Below are 24,973 nucleotides of genomic sequence, written 5' to 3' on the forward strand. Positions count from 1 at the left end.
GCATTCCTCCAAGACCACTAAGTCAAGTGGCAGAGGAATCCCAAGCAGTAATTTCCCATCCTGTTCATACCTGAAAACTCCAGCCATTTTCCTGTGCCAGGTTGATGGAGCAGTCCCCATCCCCATGGGTTGTGGTTACTGATGAAAGATGTGTCACTTCTAGAGCCACTCACCTCCATTCCTTAGCTGCAGAGACCCTCAAGGTTCAGCACAAACCCAGGACAGACAATATTTGATCATGGAACCACGGAATATCCCAAGTTGGAAGGGACCATAGGGATCATGGAGTCTAACTCCTGGCTCCACACAGGACCACCCAAAACTCAGACCATATGATTGAGAACGTCGTCCAAACACTCCTTGAACTCTGGCAGCTCTGTGTCTTGACCACTGCCCTGGAGAGCCTGTCTCCATAGCCCTCGGGTGAAGGACCTTTACTTGATATCCAAGCTGACCCTCCCCTGATATTTAATACCCAGTGAGAAGAAGTGATACCCAACTACTTGCTGACCCAGGAGATGATCCAGATCCTTCCCTCCTGAGTCAACAGGACACCCCACACAAAAAGAGACCAGGCATGGCTGTTGGGTTGTTTTTTTTCAGGATTTTGTTGTTTTTTAATTTCACTTTGCTACGTGATTCCCGACAGAATGTCCGCATCTCCTGCCGGGTCAGCCACCTCCAGACCCTGCTACATTCAGTGTCAAATCAAGCTGTGCCAATGAACCAGTGTTCTGAGCCTCACAGCCATTCATTGCATGTCTTTACATCGTTTGGGAACAGCAGCACAAAAGGACACAACGCATGAAAACAAGACGGGGATGAGGCGATGGTCGGCTGAAAGCTCGACCCGGGGAACTTGCAGAGATGGACCATGCGTAGAGTGGGAGATGCAGGGCTCCTTTCTTCTGGCGGCATGGGCCGGTGCCTCACGAAGCCAGGACATCATTCCATACCACCCCATCACCCACTTCTGGGTATGGGATGGGTCTGTGCTGGAGGAGAAAGGTGGGGATGTCTCCAGCTCCAGCACCAAGCACCAGCCAGGCTGAGTGGTGAGGACAGGATGCCGTCACCTTGCTGTCCCCATTGCCCTTCTGGTGAGGATCCTCCTGCAGAGTTCACCTCGAAACAAGTGGGGTAACCTGAGAGCACCGAAAAGAACCGACCCCAAAACCCAGACCTACCTCCTGAAACAAACAGGTGTTCCTTCCCTGCCACTGGGCTTTTGCAACCTAAACATAATGTTTATAAAAAGTAAATTATTTCATCTTATAACTTAAGTGCATTGAGTATTTCCTTAAATATGGTTCACACTGAAAATAAAGTTACTTTCGCTGTACAGTAAATTTCTGATAGACTTAGAAATAAACTTTGTGGATACAATCTGGCAGGACATCCCCATGCATAGCTGCATGGCTCTGCACACACGTGTGCCACACACATACACCCAGCCCCACACCCTGGGGAGAAGTCTCCAGGCTTCTACATCTGCACGGCAACCTGAATCCAACCCACCAGCTGCCCAACCTGCCCCTAACCCTAGGATCCTAAGAGAAACATGAAACTATGCAACGCAAAACTCGTTGGGTCCCTGGGCGTCCCGAGCTACAAAATGTCACAGGACAACATCCCGTTGCAGGGCCCTGCCATGCTCAGGAGGTGAAGTAGGAGCTCTGCATGGAGTACAGGTGGTCGATGGGGTTCCCCGCCCGTGTCTGCAGTGGCCCCGCGTCTGCCGTGGTGAGGAAGCAGTCACCCAGGTTGCTCAGTGAGGTATCATCGCTGTCCATGTCATGGAAGAGGGGCTCAGCACCTTGGGGAGAAAGGAAGGAGCAGTGCTGGAGGGATGCTGCGTGCTGCTGCAGCTCCCAACCCCTGCAGCCAGATCCTATTGGGACACAAGAGCCTGCTGAGATGCTCTGGGGGTGCTGTCCCATGCCAGGGTGCTAAACACATATGGGTTAGCATCATCATAGGGGTGCTGGCACTGTCAGAGGTGCTGGGATGGCATCAGCAGAGAGATGGTGGAACTGTTACAAAGGAGGCAGCACCACCAGGGAGGAGATGACACTCATAACCTTACTACCAGGGCCTCCTGCTCTCATCCAGCTGCTCAGTGGGGTGCCATGATGGTGCTGGCCACCTTGGAGCCTCCTGTTTTGCACTGTGGCAGTTTATGGCAGAAGAGATTGCTGTCTTCCCATAGTTTGCTTCACCCCTGTCATGCAGCTCACCCTCTGACACTGTGAGGACAAGCAAGAGTGCAAACCCGGCCCCCCACAGCCCCACCAGCCTTACCATAGGGGTGCATGTGGTCTCCAGGCATTTGTGGGGGGGTGAGCCCTTGCCGGAAGGGATCGGAGCTGTAGACTTGATCCATGCCCAGGAGTTGCTGTGGGGGTTGCAGAGCAGTGTAGGGGTTCATAAGCCCCTCCAGCCCCCCAGGGCCACTGCTGTTCGTCTGGGCTGCAAGACAAGAGAGAGCTGTTGGTGTGGTGGGGATGTGGTTTTTTGGTGGGGAGGCTTGGAAGGCCCTGAGAGGGCATTTTGGGGTGGGAAATGGGGAGGTCTGGGTACCTGAGCTCAAGCGCTGCGTGTTCTGCTGGTCCTGCTGCTGCTGCTGCTGCCTCCTTGCCAGCTTCTTCATCTGGGTAAAAAGAAGGGGAAAGAGCAGGGGGTCATGACACGGATGCAGGGGAGGGCAGGAGGGGGCCCCTGCACCCACCTTTGCTCTCTGGTTCTGGAACCAGACCTGCACCACACGCACGCTCAGCCCTGTCTCAGCTGCCAGTGTCTCCCGCACCTGGAGGAGGAACATCACAGTGGGAATCACACAAGGTTTGGGGGATTCAGGAGGGGGCAGAACTATTGCCCAGCCCCTGGTACACCCCCAGTGTCCCCATACCTTCCTGCAGGGCTTGGAGGAGACCTCAAAGGATGCCTTGAAGGCCCTGCGCTGTTGCGTGGTCAGAATGGTGCGTGGCCGCTTGGGCCGCTTGTGGTCCTTCCCCTCCTCAGCTCCCTTTGCTGAGGCTGGGCCCATTTTGCAGACACTGTCTTCATCATCACTTTTACCTGGAGGTGGGTACAAAGAACAAAGAGGGACCAAGATTCAGGTCCCTCTGTGAGGTTGTATGGCTGTGCTGTCGTCATCTTCACCCACTTTGGCATCACTGTCCCCATGTCCTTGGCATCAAGGTGCAACACAGTTTGGCCAACACATGTCCTTCCCCCTCGTGAGTTGTAAATCACTTGCAGCCTTTTCCAGCAAACTCGCACCGGAGCAGTGGTTCCCAGGAAGAGGGATGTTGTGCTCATGGCCACACCAATCAACCAACTCCCAGTAGGTATTTCAGTGTTTTTCTGGGAGCTGGATGTGAGCTTTCACCATTGAGCTTACTTTTGGCAGAGGGGAAGAGGTTTAACAAACACTAGGATTTGAGACCTGCACTGATGGAGACAATGAGATGCCTTTGCACCCAGCAAGGAGTGCCTGCCCCAGAGTCCCTAGTATAGGAGGGGATGAGCTCAGCATGCAATGCTCAGGCCCACGGTGCTGTGCTCTGGGAAGGGGAGAAACCCACTCCGATCCCTACCTCCCTTTCCATTCCCCCAGCACCTGCTCCCCAAATCCCTCCATGTGTCAAAGGAGAAGTGGAGCCGGATTTGGCTGGGTATTACTTTTAATTAACTCTCCCTTTCAAGCCTTTCCCCAACGAGGGGAGAAATTAATGACTGTCTGGGGCTGCCCCTGACGTCACCTGGGAAGGGGCCAGAGCGGGGGACATTGTGCATGCCCCCAGCCTGACTCGCCAGCACGGGGGGGCCAGTGTGGCCACAGCAGGGCTGGGACATTCCTCGCCTGGGAGGATTTAGGAAGAGGAGAACAGTTAGGACGCTTTTAATTGGAATCCAGGGTCCTCTTTCAGAGGGGCTTGTTTGCTTAGGCTCGGCCGGGGTGGGCTTGGAGGAGGCAGTAATTGAAGTGAGGTTTGGGGAGATTATGGGCAACATATGGCTCGCTTTTTATCTGCACTTTCTCATAAAGTGGCCTTTGCTGCACGGAAAATGGGGGGGGTGGGGGGGGCTGGAGGGGCTGGCAGCCCTGCGGGGACACCTGGTTGCATCCCTTGATGAGGGATCTGGGGGTGCTGGGGGCTCAGGATGGGCTTCCACCATCTGAGGGGTGCATGGCACTGGTGAGCCCCACACTGTCCCCCTGCATCCCTCCGCTGGGACTTTTCCACTGAAAGTAGTGTGTTTCTGGGGAATTTCTGCAATGCAAAGCCCTTGTCTTGGCCAGCAGCTGGGAGCGGGGCCTGCCATGGGCTGATGAGCCACGAGGGAGAAAAGCTCCCCAACCTTTCCCAAAGTGCCCTTTTCCCCCAGTCGGAACAAACCCAAACTGTTGTGGGATCAGTGGCTGATTCTGTTCTTTTCCTGCCTGACATTTCCTCCTCAGTTCCTATTTTAACCAAAGGCGTTTGCATCCCTCATAGAGAAGAACTCACTGTGCTGCAGCCATCAGGATATCCCCAGTGCACTTTCCCAGGGTTCCAGCACAGTGGTCCACCCTTGCTACCCTCCTTCATTTTTTGTTACCATCACTGCTATCTGGGTAGAGAGTTGTGGGTGTTTTTGGTTTTTTTGGGTGGGTGGGGGCGTCTAAATATTGATCTCAATATCCCCCAACTGGTGCAATCCCAAGGGTGCCACCCCCTGCCCTATTCCTGCAGCATCCCACCTCAGCTCTGCAATGGAACTCTTCCCCCAGTGAAGTGACCACAGGGCAGGAGCAGTGGGTCGGGGCAATGCTGTGCCAGGCGGCCCCTTACCGGAATCCGAAAGAGCCGGGCTCACCAAACTCAGCAGCTCGCGCTCCTTCTCGTAGTCGCCCTTACAGAGCAGCTGCCCTTCTTTCAGCACAAACTCGTCGCCCTTCTGCAGGCGCCGCTCGCAGACGCAGCAGCAGAAGCAGTGCAGGTGGTAGACGCTCTGCTGGGCACGCATCACCAGTTCACTGGGCGCGATGCTCTCCAGGCACCCGGCGCATTTCACTGCGAACAACCTGTGGGAGCAAGGTGAGACCCCATGGGGTGCACCCCAGGGAGCTGTGGTGGGGTTGGTGGGCATCAGTACAGCAGTAACCCATGGCTCAAGCTGGCAGCAGAGCACTGCAATGGCCCCATCTTGGCTACTGGGTGCATTCGGGATGCCCCAAAATTCTCCAAAGCAGTGAGGTTAGCAGCAGCAGTGAGCTGAAGACTCAGAATCATGGAATCATTATCACTGGAAAAGACCACAAAGACATCTAATCCAACCATCAACCCATCCCCACCATGCCCACTGACCATGCCCCTCAATACCTCATCTCCACCATTCATGATGGTCCTGATGACCAAATGATGATGTTGACCAAAGGGTAAAGAAGCTCAGATTGTCCCTTGACATTGATTGTGACAGTAGTTGCAGCACCCTTAAATGTACAGTCCCTAATAATAACAATGATAGCAATAACCTATAGCTTAAAGCAGAGCTTGTTGCCCTTCACATTCAATGCCCTGATCAAGAAGCTCAGCAGCACTATCACTCATTTACAGCTGGGGAAAATGAGCATGGAGCCAAACCTGGGCTGAGGGCTCAGTGCAAAATTTGGAGGTACCAAACCAGAACCTCCCCACTACCCAAGTCATCTGTGCTTTTGGCTTGGATACCATAAAAAAAAAAGCCCTCACTGCTTACTCAGACTCATCTTAAATATCTGTGGGAACAGGACATCAGTATTCTCTGTTTGACTTTGACCCAGAAAGAGGCAGAAGTCAGCACGCATCCTGAGGTTATCTAAGAGCATCCCCGGTGCCCTGAATGCATCCCCAGGCAGGACCTGCATGGGAACACCACTGCTTCTCCTCAGCTGTTCAGACCCCCAGCTCACTGCTGAATTACTAGTTTTTAACTTTAAAAGGCCACTGAGCTCTGATTAAACATTTCCAGCAGCGCTGGGTGCTGGTTCCTCTGCCCATCTCCCTCACCCCTGTGTGGTCCCTAGGAATGGAGCTGCCTGCCCAGAGCCACTAAGCACCGTGCTTTTAGCCCTTATTTTGTGGGGGCACTTACCAAAAAAACACCTCGGGAATGCAAAGTGCCGAGTCAGCCCTGTTGCTAACAGGAGAAGATTTTGATAAAACCATCAAAAAAATGGGGGAAAAAAAAGAAAAAGAAAAAGAAAAAAAAAAAGAAAAAAGAAAAAAGAAAGAAAGGCCTTCCTCTCCCCTTCTCATTTCCTCACTCGACAGTGTCTGTCTCTTGGCTGTACAAGCCTGAGGGGACAAGCGGGCAGCAGCCCCCCTTGGTGACCAGCAATGCCCCCTGGGACAAGCCCTGGGAAGGGACTGCCCCCCACTGCTAGCTGTGTGCGCAGCTGGAGGGAGGGCTCCCTTGCTGAGTGCTGAGGGCTCAAGGGATAGAGCACAGAGTCCCTAAAGGTACCTGTTGTGTTTTTCATCTGTACCAGCCCCGAGGAAGGCAGCCCAGTGTCAGCACTGTGCTCATTCCGTCTGTCATTACATCTCTCTTATGTCAAAGGGAGGCAATTTGTACCTGCAAGGTAATGCATCCTTGTCCTGTTTAAATGGAGTGTGAGCTGTATCTGTTGGGATTGCTGCATTCTCAGTGATAAACCACTGATAAGTTGCTAAGATGGTGCTAGCAGATCTTCATGAATGAATCACAGAATGGTTTGAGCTGGAAGTGACCGTTAAAGGCCATCTGGTCCAACCCCCCTGCACTGAACAGGGTCACCTACAGCTCCATCAGGTGCTCCGAGACCCACTGAAAGCCTCAGCAAAATCCTGGAAGAGGGCATTTATCAATACTGTGTTCCTCATCCTCGCAGCATCACTGAAATCTGCCAGCTTCTGCATGTGGCCAAAGCCCAAAGCTATCAATGAGGCAGCACATCCTGTGTCCTGCATCCCACATCATACATCCCACATCATACATCCTACATCCCACATCCCTGACCTACACTTTCCCATGGGGCCATCGCAGCACCCGCTGCCCTCTGTAGTCCTTTATGCGGAGGTGATGCTTTGAAAGGGGCTGTGATTGACAGGCGCTTTCCGGCTGCTGTCTGTCTCCAGCTGCCTGCATGCGCCGCATACAAACGGGAGCCCCTCCGGGTTGAGAACAGCAATATTCAATGCTGACGGACAAATCCCAAACACCACTAAGGTTGGTTTCGGTGCGGCTCTGCTGGGTGGGTTCACACCCCCCTGGGATGCTCCTTACAGTATCCACGCTCCCTTCCCTGGTCAGCCCCAGCCACAGGGGCCACCCTTAGGGCAGGGAAAGTCATAGGGCATGGCTTCTTCCAGTGGGTATGATGGTACATTCACCCCAAGAGGACATATTCATGGGAACAGCGAGGGGCACAGGGAGGGGGGCTCAGTGCCACCGAATTGAGATGTCCTGGCACTCAGCCACCTCCTCACTCATGGGACAGGGGACAGTGGCAGTGGAGCTGTGGAGAAACACTGATTGCTGTCAACCCCACACCCAGCACTGGGATTGGGATGCGGCTCATTCCAGGTCGCCTCGTCCCCATAAGTCCCCAAAGTGGGGAACCAGGGAGCAGCAGTGGTGCTTCCCCAGCCCATGCCCCGGGCTGTCCCCTGACCCCTCTGACTCCCCACTGCCCCCTCCTCCCCCCGAGGCAGACAAGTGTTCCCTTTACTGCCTGGCAACGGTGCCTGGGCTAAGCTTGCTAAAATATGAGTGATTTTTGGCCGCAGTACCAGAAGGCTGCAGTCCTACAGAGAGAAAAAAATTGAGCACTCCATGCCATGGCTCCAGAAAGGGGGAGAATTAGATTTCACACCGAGCAGGCTGGACCATGGCATTCTTTAGTTAATGCTTAACAAACGCCCAAACAAAAGCAGCCAACTTAGCTGCATGTTTGTAAAATGTATTCTCAGCAGATTCAGGTTTATTGGGGAATTCACTCTCTTTGCAGCAAGTGCTGTTTCCCTTTTTTTTGTTGTTGTTGTTGTTTAATTTCCCTTCTCCTCCCCCCGACCCGGCTCCGTCCCGCTGGCTGGATACATCCCAGAACCATGAAGGGATGAAGCAACCGCTCTTCTCAATAATCCCCCATTGCTGCTGGGCATGGGGGACCCCAAGAAGCACTTTGCCAAACCCACACCCAGTTCCTGCCCTGTAGCACAAACCCCATCTTGGCTCCACACCCAGCCAAAAGCATGGGCAGAAAGCAAGCTCTTGGGCAAAGACATAGAGCACCGGATTTTGGGGACCCCCATCCATAATATCCTGCACCACTGGGAAACGCAACGGCTCCACGCAGCACCAATGAGCACCTCCATTCAGGAAGGACACGGGGAGCAGAGTGCATCTCAGCCACCCCCCCTCCACCGCTGTGCCCCCAAGAAAAGAGGGATAATTGAAACCCCACAATATCACCGCTCCGATTTAATATCGAGAGGAGCGCACGGGAGCCAGAGGTCAGAATTAATTACACCCCACCATATTTCAGCGCTCGGCCGCCACTCAGCGTCCTTTCCTAGGGGAGCGGCGCTTCCACGGAGAGGTCGACAGCCATTATTAGAAAGGGCTGATTTCAACGGACCCCCAGGAGCTTTTCAGAGCCTTTGTTTGAGCCGAGATTAATGGGGAGGCAAACGATGGAACAGCAAAGCCACCACCAGCGGGAGGATGCGCCGCGGCCACCAGCAACCCAACGCGGCTCCAGGCAGTGCACTGGTAGAAAGAGAATGTTGTTGGTGCCATTCATTTTTCGGCAGATTAAAAAGTGATTCTTTTAAAATCTTTTTTTTCTTTTCTTTTCTTTCTTTCTTTCTTTTTTTTTTTTTTTCTTCTTTTTTCCCCCTTGCTTTCCAGAAAGCAGGAATGCTGGATGACCCCTCAGCAGGCTCATTTTCCTGCCCAATAGGGTGCTGGTGGCGCACTGGGTTGCTGGTGGGGGGGAAGAAGAGTGATTTCCATACCCTTCCTCGGGTTGAAGAATGAAAACAAACTAACAAATAAATAAATGAAAAGTGAATTTCCCTACAGAATTTCAAAAGGAAGATTAATAAAATAGAGAAGGAAAAGGGGGAAAAAATAAAAGGACTCAAAACCCTCAGGGACTGTAGGCACAGGCACAGTGTAGCCAATATCCTGCGGTGCTGCAGGGTGCTTCCTGGTGCTCCAGCGGCTGTAAAAACCACTGGGCTGGATGAAACCTAAACAGAGACAGAGCAGCCTGAAATAGAAGCCAGCTGCTCTGGACCGGCATGGCAAACTGCATCTCTTTGGGCTGCGTCCTGCATCTCCATGGGCTCAGCCTCGGGGCAGCTGCTGTTGGAACAGGGTTTTGCATGAGCTCTGAATGAATGGAAATATTCATCCGAAACAACATTGCATTTAAGCCGTCTTTCCCCCAGCTCGGGCTCATCTCACATTGCAGCCCTCTCCCATGTGTGCTCCCAAGGGTAACGAACCCTTGGCATCCCGCAGCACTGAGCATCCTCAGGAGCGCAGCCCCGCAGCTTCCAGTAACCAGAAAAATGTGGTGCTGAGCCTTCAATACTCACACTCTGGTTGATGCCTGCAAGTGCAAAGCAGCCTCAGGCTCTGACACAAGAGTCAGCACCCATAGCAAGGACAACACTCAGGGATCCTAAAAGTGCTCAGCACTGAGGCTCATTCAGCACTTCCCCATGAACTCAGCTCCCTTCTTTTACTTGCACATGATACACCATACAATATTTAATCACACATACAGATAATTATTATCTCTATAACGTATACTTGTATATATTTATATAATAGAATAAAATAATTACATTGGACTGGAAAAGCAAACACGCGTTCTCCAGGAGACAGGTTCCTACCTCCTGCTCGCATGGGTTTATCACAGCCCTTCCCCGCAGCCCCCGGCGAGGCAGGATATTACTTTGTTGCTTATTCATTTTATTGCTTCTCCTTTCTAAATATTTGCTTGGCAGGGGAAGGATTCCCTTTACACCGTATCTGTTTTTTACAGGTCAATTGGATTTCTGGCTCTTGCAATCCCTCTTCCCCTCCAATCGCGTTTGCAAAACAAATATTAGTTGTACCAATTAGCAGAGGCAGCTCAGCGCCACCGGCCCCACACCAGGAGGCTCTCCTGCCCCCAAAACAGTGTTGTGGAAGCTCATGAGGGGCTTTGAGGGCCCCCGGGGAGACATCAGCCAGAAGGACATCACACAGCACTGCAGAGAGGCAAAACCTTTGCAGGGCATCGAGTCTGCTGGGGTGCCTGCTGTTCATTCAGAAACCTAATGACTGCAACCAACAGATACCACCGACAACGCGAACTGACATGGCCAGGTAGATTGGATCCATCAACCCCCACAGGCACCTAACCATATCAGAGCATCAGAATCCACATTTCTTTCACTGAAAGACTGAACACAGAGCTTGGCTGAAGCGGGCATAGGGTAGGCCACTACAGATCCCATTACTCAGCGCGGGCAGAGGTGACAGGGTGGCTGCGTGCATTGGGAGCACACTGCTAAATATGTCCATCCCATGCCAAAAGTCACAGCCCCAGGCAAAGATTGTGGGGAGGGGCGGGGGGGGGAGAGAGGGCACATGCCTGGTACCCAGCACTGCATCCATGTAGGGCAGCAAGACCCACATCACCCCCCCTCACATCGAGCGCACCCCTTTCTCCCGGTGACATCCCTGCCATGTCACCCCTGTCCCTCAGCCTACTAAAGGTCAGCCCTAGCAGCATGCCCACCACATATGGTGATTGGTTCACCGTGGGTCCAGCCATCCCTTCGCTGCAGCTGGGCGAACAATTCACAGGGCATAAATTTATCCAGCAGATTTCAGCCCACGTGCTGTTTGCTAAGAGTCAGCACAGAGGCTGTATTTTATCCCTTTGGGTTTCTTTGGCATGTAGTCAAGCTCCCGACCCTGATCTACTCGCAATCGGTCAAGAGCCACGTTTACCCCCCTGCCTGCATCATATGGTCCCACATCATACCGCAGCCCCTGTGCCTCAGTTGTACCCCCCAGGCATGGGCTCCCCAAGTTTCACTGTCTCTTTGCCCCCCTATTTATAGCTGTGTGTGTGGGGAGGTGACTGAGCTGCTGAGCGCGTGATGGCAAATGCTACTCCTGGACGTCACCAAGTCCTCCTGCCCATGTTCTGCCCTTTGGGGTCAACCAGAAAACCCTCTCTAGGTGACACCAGCATTGCAGACCTGCCCCTGAAGGCTTTGTGAGCCACATCTGGGAGAGCCTTTACTGGAGGAGGAAAGAGGAGAGGATCCCTTTGTAAAGCAAGCACATAAAATGATGTCAGCAATGGGGAAAGAAGGCAGAGAAGAGCAATAGAGAAGGCAGAGAAAGAGCAAGGAGCAATATGAAGGATCAGGTCTAGCATCAGGCCTTTATCTGACATCTTCATTGGTGATCGCAACAAGGGACTTAATTAGCATGTTAATAACATTAGCAGGAGATAATAAGCTGGAGAAGATGGGAAGGAGGCCCTGGAGAGAGATCACGGAATAACAAAGGACAAGAAATGCCAAGAACGCTCCCATAAGCTGAGCACACAAGCTGGCTAAATACTACCTTGTCCCTAAAAATACACCTGTGCCAGCCTTGTCAATGTGTCCCCACCATGACACCAATGTCACAGCATCCCAGGCCTTCCCCTGGTCCTCTGGAGGGTCTAACAGTGCAACCAAGCCAAGGAGAAGTCAATTCCTCCCACCGGAGCTAGGACCAGTGCTAGAGCAGACATAAATTTGGGAGGCTCTTGGCCGTGCGGCAGCCCTGCATCAGGAAAGGGCAGGAGTTTTATCACCCAAATGGGGATTAGAAGTGGTTCCTGATGCACGAGTAGCTGGAAGCAGAAAGGGAGGAGGGAGATGCTCTGCAGTGATTTGTGGGTTGTTCCTGGGCTGTCCTCGCTGCCAGGTCTTGGGCAATGGGATGACTTTTGTTGCAAACTGGAAGAACGGGAGACATATGTGAAGGAGGAGACTCGCATTCCTCTCTCATAAGAAATCCCTTCTCACTTTCCCCCAAATCGCTCGTACACCCAGAGCTCAGCCTCTGCAGGCTGCCTTGGACACCGTCCCCCTCCCACGCCCAGATGACCTATTCATCCAGAAATGGCCGGGGCGGGATGCTCTCCTCCTCCCTGCCCGCAGCTAGCAAGCCGAGAGGACTGTGCATCCTCCTCTATGGAGTGGAGATATAGAAAACATTGGATACATCCAGCTTACGAGGTCCTGAGACACTGAAACTTGCCATTGGCTTCACTGGGGCTGTGGGTATTGAGGACTCCTCCTGCAGGGAGGTTGAGATGCTCCCCCCATTTCCCAGCCCAGCATCGTGCGGGGGAGATGCGGGTGCTCTCAATGCAAAGTAAAAGCCTTCCCAAGAGCTTGGCAAATAAATATCTGAGAGCAAACAGTCTGAATCAAAGCACTATGGAGCCCCTCAGGCTACGGAGCCAGCCACTGTCACCTCCTGGGCTAACCTGCTGCCTCCCACAGAGCATTAATTCTGAAACATACTGACTACTGAACAACCTGATGAACACCTTCCAAGATAACACCACCTGGGCTGGGTAAGGGAAAGGGACCCCCATGTCACTGCGTGAACTGATGCTGCACCCTCCCAGGGCACCCGGCCACCAGCTGGACTTGCTTTTTCAAGCCTCAGTTCCTCAGGCAAGCAGAAAGGCTGTTAATAGGGCTCGAGGCAGATCAGTGGCTTCCTTTTCCACCCATCAGCACCGCCCCATCAAACAACATGCAATTCCCAGTGCAGCACCTCTCACTGCATAGATATTGGATTTGGGAAATACTCTCTGCCACAGGTGGAGCACTTTTCCCCCTCCCCATGACGCCCCTTTCAAATGAGAGAGACTGGAGGCAGCATCCCAGTGTGCTTCAGATATAATAGGACCCCTCATCTCTCCCCTCCAGCCTTCCTTACAGTGTTGTGTGAATCCAGCCCAGCAGCCACACCACTAATCTCGTTTTCCAGGTTGTAAAACCCCTCCTTGGTTGCTGGGACAGAGCCTAACCTCGCCATGCTCCTAATAGCCTCGAGGTCCTCAACGGGGAATCGCGCCCAGTTTCTGCAAACTATTATCTCACCTAATTCCCTCCATCCCATCACTTAAGGATTTACAACACAACCTCCTCTGAAATGGTTTCTGGTAAATTCTTTGAAAGCCCTTCTGGTGCTTGCATCATCGTCAGGGTCAGCAGTGCATTAATGGCAGAGCATTTACGCGCCGGGTAACTCATCCCCTGGCAAGTGCGTTTGTTTGTGCTTTTTAAATTCAGGAAGCAATTAATAGTTGCCACAAAAGCAACATGCTTCTCTTGGGCGAGGGCCATAAAGCCCTGCCTCACTCTGGGGAGTTTGGATGCTGCTGTGATCCTCCAGCAGGAGGTCGTGGATGGGGCTTCTTCTTGGGCTTCTTACACACCTGTAACTCTGAGAGCTGGGACTCCTGAGCCAACTTGAGGGGAGCGTTTTGGGAAACAGCACAGATGACACTGACATGAGATCTGAGCATCTTCCAGACCAGCCTGGAGCCAGAAATGCTCCCATTGAGAGGCAGGGGAGGACTTTATTAAAGCTCCTTATTGTGGCACCTGGAGCTTTTAAAAACAATAGGACAACAAGGATAAGGCTGTTTTGAAGCCAAGCTCCCAGCAGCACCTGTAGATTCACTAGGCATCCTGCAGGAAGCTGAAATACCCCTCCCCTGGAGCTCAGCTTGGTTGGCTCACCATAAAATCCCCATCACTGGAGCCCAGCATCCTTTACTCACCCCCCAAGCCTAGCATCATCAGCTCTCCTCAAAAGTCCCCATCTCTGGAGCCCAGCATCCCCAATGTAGCCCCCAGATCCCTACCAATGGAGCCCAGTTTGATTGGCTCAGCCCCAAATCCCCACCCCTGGAGTCCAACAACCTGCCCACAACAAAAAAAAAATGTCAGGACAAGGAAAGCAGAGGCAGAAGAACATTTCTGATAGAGCTTTCTCCTTTCTGACCAACACAGCCTCCCTACCAAAACCACCCTCTGGGTGCTGAGCTCCCCAGCTTCCAGGAGATGCACTCCCTTCCCATGTCGGCCCCTCTCAGCCATCAGCAAGCAATGATTTCCAGCTATACCCTTTGCACAAGACTTCCAGCAGCTGCAGCCCGACCCGTGCACATCCTCTCCCTAATCCTTCCTGCTCCAGTCCCTGGCTTCTATTATTTTCTGGCAGGAGCGAGCATCGCATTAACCCTCCTGCACAGCTCAAGCATCTCTCAGCACATCCTAACCTGGATCCAAATTATAAATGAAACGTTCTTGTAAAAAGAGAACTTGTGAGGGCCAATTGTCCATTAATATTATAAACACCCGCTAATTCTTATTTAACAAGCCACCCAAAGAGCACCTCATAATGGCTTTATACAAGCTAAACCAGTTGTTACCAAGAGGGTCTACCTCTTCCCAGAGAAGGACCAGCAAATGCTGTCCAGCATGATTTCCCCAGCTTTTGGGGAAGTTCTGAAGTCAGGGAACATTTTCTGTGTGCCACATGTGATATACATATATGGGATCAGCACAGTGCAGGTACCCAACAGCATGAAACAGCCCTGGTCTTCAGGCTCCCAAAAAGGGGCCAGGAAGAGCCTCAGTAACCAAGCTCCCTGCTGACCTTGAAGCACAGGGCTGAGATGGTTGGCATCATATGACACGTCCCAATGCACAGCAGGCTCTGCTCAGAGAGGACATGCTGTCGGACGAATTTAACACCCGAGAGCATTCCCAATCCCACTGGAGGAATTCCTGGCAGGGGCTCAGGAATCACCCACCAGTGTAAGCAGCCGAATGTGATTGCACCGGTTGGACTCCAGATGACCAACTTGGCTCCTGCTGGATGGTGGGCTGGTAGCACATGTGACAAGAGGTTCTGTCACAATGCTGCTCTCATATGCCATTATTTGTTTGAGAAAGGTCTTTTAAATAAGCCTACAGCTAATGGGTTGCATGGGAGGAGGTCCATGTGGACACCCCATCTCTAGAGGTACCTAAGGCCAGGCTGGTGGGGCCCTGGGCAGCCTGATCTGGCAGGGGACATCCTTGACCATGGCGGGGGATGAAACTGGGGAGGTTTGAGGCCCCTTCCAACCCAACCATTCTGTGATTCTTGAGGAGCACAGCATGCCAGCAGATACTGTAAGAACAACAATCTCGAATGGAGACATCCCCCTAGGAACAACATGGAAAGAGCTGATCCTCGGAGGTCAACTCCGAGTTTTCCAAGCCATATGAGATGCTTGATGCTGGGAACATCCCTTCCCACTACACCCAAGGGCCTCCAGAGCCAGGCTGGCATTTTTGGAGAGGCCTGAAGAGCAGCTCTATCCCAGGGCTGGTCCCAGGACAGAGCAAGCCAGACCCTGCCCTTCCTCTTCTTCCTTTCATCCCTTCTGGCTGGCCCCAAGTTCTTGAGCACAAAGAATTAGATCTGCCCACACTACTGGAGGGCCATGAGCCAGCTCTGGCCATAACCTCGAGATGAAAACATCGCCTGAAACAGCAACAGGGAAAACAGACAAACCACATGTGCACAGCCAAGGACTCCCGTGATGGGCAGTGCTCCTACATCAGAATTGGGACAATGGGTGATCTGGGGCACCTGCTCTGAGCTATGGGTTTCAGGGGATGCAGCACTAATTTGGGCAAGCTCCTAGCAAGTGGAGTGAGCAGGGGATTACCTTCTAGCCCCACAAACCCAAGAGGAGCTGTTGGTGGGATTTGGCAGCACTGGTTCAACCACATCCCCCTGTGATGCTGGTGGAAGTCAGGTGGGGACACCTGGAGGGGACACAGCTGGGTCATGCCATGGGTGTCCCAGCACCTGAAGCAAAGAAAAGAGCAGGTGAGGAGTGCAGAGGTAATGGGGCCAGACCAGAGCAGACACGAGAAGCCAGAAAGTGTGGTCAGCTATTTTTATCTGCAGGGCCCAACACTTAATACTTTCCTATCTCCCACAAAATGTCACTCGAGAGCCAGACGAAAGTTTACACCACTCACAGACAAGGGCTGAAACCTGAGCATCTAATCCCTGCTCCAGTCAGGAGTTTTAGTGGGATTCACAGTGTCTAAGATGGGAAAAGATGAGGGAAAAAAAAGACAAAAAGCTTTTTCCAACCTGAGGAATTGTAGCTGGGGCAAGGAAAGCTGGGACAGGCAGCACAACGGGTCACCTGTCCCATCTGCAGGACACGAGCATTTCTGCCCCTCAAACTGAGAACACCTAATGACTCCAAATGCCACCCCCTCCCCCCCTCCACAGGCTCCCTTGCCTCCATAAAGGCACAGCAGAGCCTGGCCATTGTTATGGTCACATCCTGCACTCTCTGCACCACTTGTCTGCTGCTCAACGTGAGCAAACAATGGGGAAAAGCCACTCTGTTGGATCCAGAAATCATCTCCTGCAGAAAGGAGCGGGGTGAGAGCCCCCGGGAACCCACGGCCGAGGCAGAAACCCGCATTCCTAGGATGGCCGAGAAATGACCACATCTATCTCTCTCCATCTCCGGTTTCTGAAGCATCGCCGTCCAAGAAACTCTGGTGGATTGGCTGCAGTTAAACAGAGGCACGCAAAAACCATAGTGCTGCGACTCCAGTAACTCCACAAACATCTCACATTCTTTTAAGGACGTTTCCCCCCCTACCTCCCCCTTCCCCTTTTTGTGAATTTATTAAAAATAAAATAAAATAAATGCCTCGAGGGATAAAGTCATTTAGAACTACTTAAGGAACACAAAGCATTAAAAAAAAAAAAAAAAAAAAGTCTGTAATTATTTCTCTGCCAAGGGCTTGTCAGTTTGAAAATCCCCGCTCTTGAACCACTAATCCTCATGGAAAAGAAAAAGCCACGCAGCTCCGGCAGGATGTGCTGGCGGTTGCCTTTCGCTGCCTTTTTCCAGGAGGCTGCAGGGGAAGGCGTGGGCTCGGCTCTCGTTTCGTTAGCACCTTTCACCCACAGCACTTTCCCCGATGGATGGAGCTGGACGTGACGCGCGAGGCTCTGCCGGCGCCGGGATGGGGAGGGAAGGACCAGGGCTGGTGTTTTGGAGGCAGGAGTGCCTGAAACAGGCGAAATAAATCAGCTCGGGGTGGGGGCAGGTTGAGTCGAAAAGCCAAGGGTTGAGGGAGTTGCTGGGATTGCTATTGTGCCGTTGGAAATAGTAAAAAGAGACGTTATTGGCAGCAAAACTGTGCTTTCTCTGAAGGAAGGGGTGGGCCATCCCGGCAGAGCCGGGTGGATCTGGGCTCTCCATGTTCATACTAGGCTCACCGTGTGACTTCCTATGGGATGGGTGGCACCAATTCATCGTGCACCAGTGTGCCATGGGGTCCTTTGGTGGCCATGGAGAAGTAGCCTCATGAAAATAGCCAAATCCCCAGCTGCATCATACTCACAGTGCACATGTTTCCTTCCCCCTTGCTTAAAGGACCTAAAAATCACCTCAAAACTTATCCCTTACTCACACAGACCTACAGTGACACCACTAAGGGCCCTTCACCCATCTTGGATATCCTGTCCCATCACTTTCTCCCAACCCATCTCCTATCCACATAGGTTTGCGTATCCTCAAGGCATTGCATGCAGGAAACCTCTCTTCCCTTCAGTTTCACCTCACACCAAAACTGAAGCAAGCTCAGGCTCCAACCTGGAAGACTTTAAGCATCATTAAATTTTTAAGCCAGCCCACTGGGGCTTGCTCTTTTGTAATTATGGATGCAAAAGGAAGGAGCAACGTTCACCTGAGCAGGCATCAAGAAGATTCAAACACTTAATGGCTTTCCTAACCAAGCTCCTGTGCCCACAGTGCTGTTTAAGAGGATGATGCTCGATAGCACTCCAGTGCTCTGCCCGGCAGATATACATAATTAAGCACTGCACTTCTCCATTGCCAACCTGGTTGGCCATGAGTGAGTCAGAGTCATTCCATCACACCAGAGACCACCAGTGCCCAGCCATGAGGGCCTTCACCTATGTCTTTGGCCAAGAGACTATCAGTACTTCACACACTCTTTTGCAGAATTAAATACTTTTAACAGAGCTGACAGGCTGAGCAGAAACATCAACAATCAGAACACACCTATGTATTCAGGATAGGGGCATCTAGAGGGAAAAAAATGACAACCCTGCCTCTCTGTAATAAAAAACTGCTGTGGCTGAGTGCTGTTGTCAAGCTATTCATCTCCTCTTACAAAAATTTTCATCCCAAACACTTCCCTGAGCTTTCGATAGCAAAGACAACACTCCAGCATCCCTATTCCTGCTCATTCCTGCTCAGCTGCTCTGGGGTCAGGAGCTCTCAGTGTACACAGGGTCTGGCAGTCATGCCCAGGGGGGTTTGGGGCCAGGAGGCAGTGGTTCCCCACAGGGATTTTCCATGGTGGCGGCGGAGGCGGAGGCTGGGAAGAGGACAATGGGCAGAGGAGAGATGGCCGCGTGAAAAAGCATTTGTTCCGCTGTCAAGGACAGAAAGCTCTCCCCAGGAGTGGTGCTCGGAAATGGAGCCCACAAGAGAAGGAGAGGGGAAGGGAGTGGCAAGAGATGGTGCAGCAGAGGATGGATGCAGTGGGGCAGGAGCAGTGTTGGCTCTGTATGGCACAGAATACCTGCATGGATGGCAGTGCCCTTATAGGGGGTTTTCCCAGTCCCTGCCCATCCCCACGGTTCACTTACCTCAGAAGTTACAGTCTATACAACACCACCCTGGGTCAACTTTGTGTAAAGGTAGAAAACCCATCTGCATGCACAACACAAAAGCCAGGACAGCTCCAGAGAATGGCTGAAAAGCCATGCCCGAGGAAGGTACTCAAAGCACTTCAGCACTCATTGGACCTTTCTTAGTTAAATTCGCCTAAAAGTGCCTGTGAGACCTCTTTTATTTCCACATCCTTCCAGCCTCCTTTTCCTCAAGCACCCTCAGCACTAAGAGTGTCCAGAATGCATTCCCTTGGCACCCACCACAAGTGGAGAACACTCATTCCAGACACCTAATTCACAAAGATTGGAATTGATCCTGTCATCTATGGACACCCTATAGAGTTGCCACCGCTGCGTGCTGATGGTTTCTAGCACAATAGGAAGGCTGATGAGGAGCTTTGGCATGTGAGGTTGTTGCTCCTTTCGGGGATCATTAGACATGATGTTAATTATAAGCCACAAACCTAAGTATGGGCAAGGACAAGGTACCAAAGACATCCTTTTGGGGCCAAGGCTGAATTCAAAGTGGGGTTTGCTGCAAAAGAAAGGGTAAGTGGGAACGGAAAGTAGCAAGGAAGGGTCAGGAGAGAGAATGGAGAGCAGTGGGAGTGCAGGCAGGACTCCAGCTTAGGATCTCACCCCTTCAGGCACCTCCCGCAATTGAGGAAAAGTCCTCCCACAGGCTGTGCGCCCCAGCGCACCCTTCACAAACAAACCCATTGGGCATGATTTTTCCAACACAGATTTACAGGTTTAATTTGCAGGCATTTTCTTTTGCACACATGGCCAGGAGGGGATTTTCTTTACCAACACATTTCCATGCATGGAGGCACCCACAAGACCCCAGGAGCAGAGGACCTGGGACTCACACCTCTCCGCAGATGCTGGCAGCAGCACAGAGCCATCACGCGGTGCGCAGACGGCCCCGGCGTCACACAACTGCTTGCCCCGGCCGGGGAGTGCAGTGCTGCAGCGGCGGGGACCCGCATGCCAGCCTGCTCCGAGCCGTGCTGGCCATCTGCTCCCGCCCGCCGTGGCTGGGGATGTGCCAAGCCGGCACTCCGTCGCCGCGCTCCCCAGCTGCACCCCTCGGCATGGCCGCTGCTGCTCACAGGGGCTTCCAGAGCCCAACCTCACCTCCTGCATCACCCTGCAGTGGGGCTGTCCCCATGGCGTCACCCCCAGGGTGAAGTCTGAACCTTTTCATCCTCAGATAGATCAGATTTGGCCAAGCGCCGGCATTCGAGATGTTCTGTAACAAATGTCCTCTGTCCCAAATTTGCATTGTCCTAAGCACATAGGTCAAGAAAACTTCCCCATAACCACATTGCACAGATTGTATAGCATGGGGGGCACTGGCCCCCAGCTCCCCCCAAAGCCACTCCAGCTCTTTGAGGAATGCCCCAAGGAGACACTGAGACCCGGCCCAGCGTCCCCAGTCTTTAATCCATCTCTCTGCAGGTCCTCGACCCCTTCACGAAAGATAAAGAAATGCAAAACATCTGGTTTAATAAATGATTCATCAATTTTGAGCGTCCAGCAAATCAGCCTCTTGCTTAAAACTACTCTGCAACACTTTCCACGGGTGTATTTATAACTGAACGCATAGCTCGGCAGCCTCATGCTTGGCCATTAACCCTCCACAGCCTTAGAACGGATGGAATGAGGACACTTAGGAAAATATCACACCTATTATTTTGGTACAGTGCCCCAGTGTTGTGCAATACTGCATCTACTGCTACTCAGTAGAACATCCCAATGACAAAAAACACCGCATATGTGGCTCTTTGATAAAACATCCCAATGTCAAAACTACCGCACCTATTGCTCTTCAGCAAGGCATCCCAACAGCCAGCAACCCTGCTTTCAATTAAAAAAATAACAAACCACAGCACATCCCAAGGAGGATCCTTGCACCCATGGCTGAGGCTGCACTAATTCCCAGCTTGCATGGAGCATTGGGTGCTGCTGCTGTTCCCAATTCATCAGCCCCAGCAGCTCTTCCAACACCGTTGCCATCAATGCTCTGGCAATAGGGAGAGCCCAGCCAGAAGAGAACAGGCAGTTCAGGCAAAAAACATATTATATAGACATTATATATACACAAGGCCAGAGCACTCCATGGGGTTCTGCCCCATGTCCTTGATGTCCCCATCCTGCCCAGCAGGAGCAGCCGCAACACAGCCGTGAAACACCCCAAGAAAGCACAGCACTACCCGAGCACATAGTTTTGATTGTTCCCTTTTTCCACTCATTCTCATATAACCCTATGGTACCAGGTGCTCTGCTGGGTGAGGGGCACAGCAAAAGGGAATTTCTTGCATGGCCGAAGAGATACAGGAGGAGGTTTTTGGGTTGCAGCCCCCAGCACAGGGACACGCGGCAGCAAAACATGCGCGTGCTGTAAGCTGTAAGGGTTTTTTTTGCAGCAACATTTCACCCCTTTTCCCTCTACATGCTCCAAGCAGAGGTACAGTTAGAGAAGAAAAAATAGTAAATTGCATTGGAAACCCAGGAGAACCGATAGCTGAATTTCTACAGCCAAGCAAGCAGCACACCCAAGCTCTGCAAAATTTTTGCCTAAAACACAGCGCTCTCCTTTTCACCCCACGGCAGCTCCTTCTTCCGCTTCTCCATAAACACTTGAAAACAAGGCCGTGTGCACAAATTCTGCTTTCAATTTTCCTTGTATCCATAGCAATTAAATCTGCCCCACAATACAGGACTGAGGGAACGGGAGGCAGGCACCGAGCAGGGCCGGTCCCAGCGCTGAGCTGGAGAAGTTTTTCTCCTCCTGGAGTGAAATCACAGCACTCCAGTGTGTGCTGCCATAGTGAGGAGCCCAGCCTGTGTATGGCTGCCTCGGGAAACAACCAGTAACCAGCCTAGAGGCACATCCAACAGCCCCAGAGCTGGCCAGGAGAACCAAGAGGGTACAGATGGATGTGTGGCTCAGTGCTGAGTTCTGCTAGGCAAGCAGCCCCTAACCCCATGTCATGGATGTGGGCTCCGGTGGGGCTCCCAGCAGAATATTGTGGAGCAGCGGTGACAGCAGGAGCAGGATGTGGAATAGAAAGCAGCTACAGGAGAGGGAATCTCAGCAGCCTTCTCCCTGTCCCCACTGGCTTTTCTTAATAAATATAAATATATATATTTAATTAAAAAAATTAAGTACGTATATTAAACAAACTTCCCATCCTCATTCCTCACGCACACAAAGCCCCCTCCAGCCCCACACTTTCCAGAGGAGAAGCCTTACACTCCTACATCCAATTTCCTGCTCTAGTGCAGGGGATGGCTGCAGCGCACGGCAGCAAACACTGAGCCCAGCCCTGCGCCTCGGCGTCCCCATCCGAGCGGAGGGAGCCAGTGTGTCACCTCGCCTGGAGGGCGCTGGGGAAACAGCCTCACGAGAGTCGGGGGTTGGAAAGATTGAACATTCCTCCTCCGGACCCTCAGAGGAAAATAGCATGAAGAAAGAGGGGAATTTATTCAGAGCTTTTTGATCCACGGTTCGGGCTCACCAAAACCCGACAAAAGGTTCCTAAATTACCAAAGGCAACGAAACTAGGGGCAAACCCCCCCAAGCTGGTGGGTGCTGCTGTGCTTTGAGGGAGAACCAAAACCAACCGCATGTCACAGCAATGCCAACACCTTTGGGGCGCAGTGAGCAGGGATGGGAGCACGGGACAACTTTGCGCTTTCCAGGTGGGAACAGAATGGGGGCAAAGGGAAGGGGACAAGGGGACGACACTCACTTCTCGTAGTCCAGCTTGCAGTAGAGCTTCTTGTCTCGGTAGAAGCAGGTGGTGTGCAGGGGCTCCTTGCACGACGTGCACTGCACGCAGCGCTCGTGCCACAGGCTGTCGTTGAGCCGCAGGAGGAAGCGGTCGGCGATGACCCGCTGGCACCCCTCGCACACGGAGCGGGGCGTCGCGGCTCTGCCTGCGGGATGGGGTCGGTGGCAGCGCCGGGCGGACGGGAACGGACCGAAGGAGCCGCCGCCTCCGCGTCCCCGAGGGTCGGAGAGGGACTGGGGGTCCCAGGTGGGCCGCGGGGGGGAGAGGACGGTGCGAGGAGCTGCTCCCGGCTGCGGGGGTGGGCCCGTGCTTTAGGGGAGCTACGAGGGAGGGAATCGGCCCCGATTTCGTTCTGTTTGGAAAGGCGGCTGCGGAGCCGCGGATAGGAGAGATAGCGGTTGTTTGGCAGCGGGATGAAAACGAAGAAAAAAAATAAAGCAAAGGGATAAAGGGAAAGCTTTCGTTTCGATAGGAGAGGGGAGCACACGGTTTCGTGGAACCGCGAAACGAAGCGATCGCCGGGGGCTCTCCGCGGCCGAGGGCAGCGGCGCCGGGCCGGGGCGAACCAGGAGCGGAGCAGCTCCACGGACTCCCCTCTACCGGGGTCCTCCCACCGTGCTCCAGCTCCCAGGGCTCCCCGACTTACCCAGCAGCGAGGAGAAGGGGGCGGCGGGGTCCAGGGCGCTCTGCAAAGTCTCCTCCATCTTCAAGCCGTCCAGCATGGTGAGGAGCCGGGCCGGGCGAGGGGCCGCACCGCCCGCCTGCCGACACAGCCCGGACACGCGGCGCTCAGCTCCGGCAGCCCCAGGGCACCTCGTTTCCCCGAACCCTCCTCCCGCGTCCTCCCCGCCATCGCCGGGTTTTGGGGTTCGGAGGACGCGGAACCGCCGTCGGGGATTCAGCCGCTTACCTTGGGCGGCCCCGGTGGGGAGGCCTCGGGAACGGAGGAGAGGCAGCCTGTCGACTTCAACCACCGCCCCGGGGGGGCTCAGTCGCGGCCCCCGGCGACCCCGCGCTCACCGCGGGTTGGGGCTGCGGACGGGGGGGAGACGCCGAGCCCCGGGCGGCTGCCGAGAGAAATGCGGCGACCTGCGGGGAAGCTCCCGTCCGACTGCTGCCAAGACACATTTCCCGGAGCTGATACCTCCCTGCCCGACCCCCACCCCCTGCCCTCCCCTCTCCACCCCACTCGAAAGAAGTTTCCTCCCCGCTCTCCTGCCCGCCCGCCCGCAGCAGCGGCCCCGCCACGCCTCGAGGGGCCGGAGTGCTGCCCGGCTGCGGGGGGCACGAACGGGCTGCCCCGGCCCCTCCCCGGCTATGTGTGAGCTTTCGAAGAAAGCAGCCCACAAGGAAGAAAAGACACACACACACAAGGAAAAAAAAAAAAAAAAGAAAGAAAAGAAAAGCGATAATAATAATAGAGTGGAGGGCGGCGCGCCTCTGCCGGTAGTGAAAAAAGGCTGAAATCCTCTCCTCGTTGGCGGAGAATCTCGAGATGAGGGCTTGGGAAAGCGGCCGGGGCAGTGCTTAAGGCGAAAGAACGACAGAAGAGAGGGAGAAAGGAATCCCACGGGCGGAGGGATGCCCCGGCACCGCACCGACAGCGCTCTGAGTTCGGGGAGGGGAACCCCCCCTGGGGGTGGAGGTCCCACCAGGGACGGGAAACCGAAATTCGGAGCTTTCCCGCTGCTACGGCGCTGTCCCATCGCTGAGCCCGTCCCGGCCGCCTTCCCCCGGGGAAGCTACGGAGATGCCATGAGTTCGTGAAGGTTTTAGGGGACCCGCACCTCCCGTGGCCACCTATTAGCTTGGCAGTGGGACATCCTCGTCACTTCATGTGATGTGGGTAACAAAGTCACATCCTTGGGGAGCTGAAGACAAGGAGAGGCCACAGGTGAGCACGGGTGGCTCAGTGCCCTGGCAGAATCTTGGACAAACCCAGTGTGTCCCAGCATTACCACAGCACAAAGGCATTGGTCCCCACACACAAGTCAGCAGGAAGCAGCTGCTCAGAGCAGCAACAGAGCAGTGCTGGGCTCTGACACATCCATCTTTGTCTCTCCAGAAGGTCTCAGAGCATCTCCCACCAACTCTACAAGTAGCCATATGCCATCAGGCTCCGGGTGCCACTCTTCAGCCTGTGTAGCCACCCCACAGGGCTCAGCCCCCTGTCCTTCCACGCCAGAAAGTAAGGAAAGAAGCTGCCCTCCAAATACTGTCACGGTACAGATTTATCCTTCCTATCTCCAAGTGAAGAGAGCACTGGGTGCTGATGTGCTGTGCAGATCCTGTATACAGTTGCTGGCTCAGTCCATGCAAGAACAGGAATATACCCAGCA

The 24,973-nt window shown here is 53.4% G+C and overlaps 1 protein-coding gene across 1 annotated transcript; it reads right to left on the reverse strand.

Moving 5' to 3' along the window:
• Positions 1–592: 592 nt before the first annotated feature.
• Positions 593–23,777, reverse strand: LMX1A (LIM homeobox transcription factor 1 alpha). Its single transcript, XM_015869545.2, has 9 exons — positions 23,545–23,777; positions 23,281–23,395; positions 22,593–22,779; positions 4,839–5,071; positions 2,909–3,078; positions 2,729–2,806; positions 2,581–2,650; positions 2,302–2,469; positions 593–1,816 (listed from the first exon to the last, which is right to left on the reverse strand). Exons 2-9 carry the CDS (start codon positions 23,354–23,356, stop codon positions 1,656–1,658), a joined length of 1,143 nt encoding a protein of 380 aa, XP_015725031.1. The 5' UTR covers positions 23,357–23,395; positions 23,545–23,777; the 3' UTR covers positions 593–1,655.
• Positions 23,778–24,973: the final 1,196 nt, after the last annotated feature.

Source organism: Coturnix japonica, chromosome 8, assembly GCF_001577835.2.
Source record: "Coturnix japonica isolate 7356 chromosome 8, Coturnix japonica 2.1, whole genome shotgun sequence".
Lineage (NCBI taxonomy): Eukaryota > Metazoa > Chordata > Aves > Galliformes > Phasianidae > Coturnix > Coturnix japonica.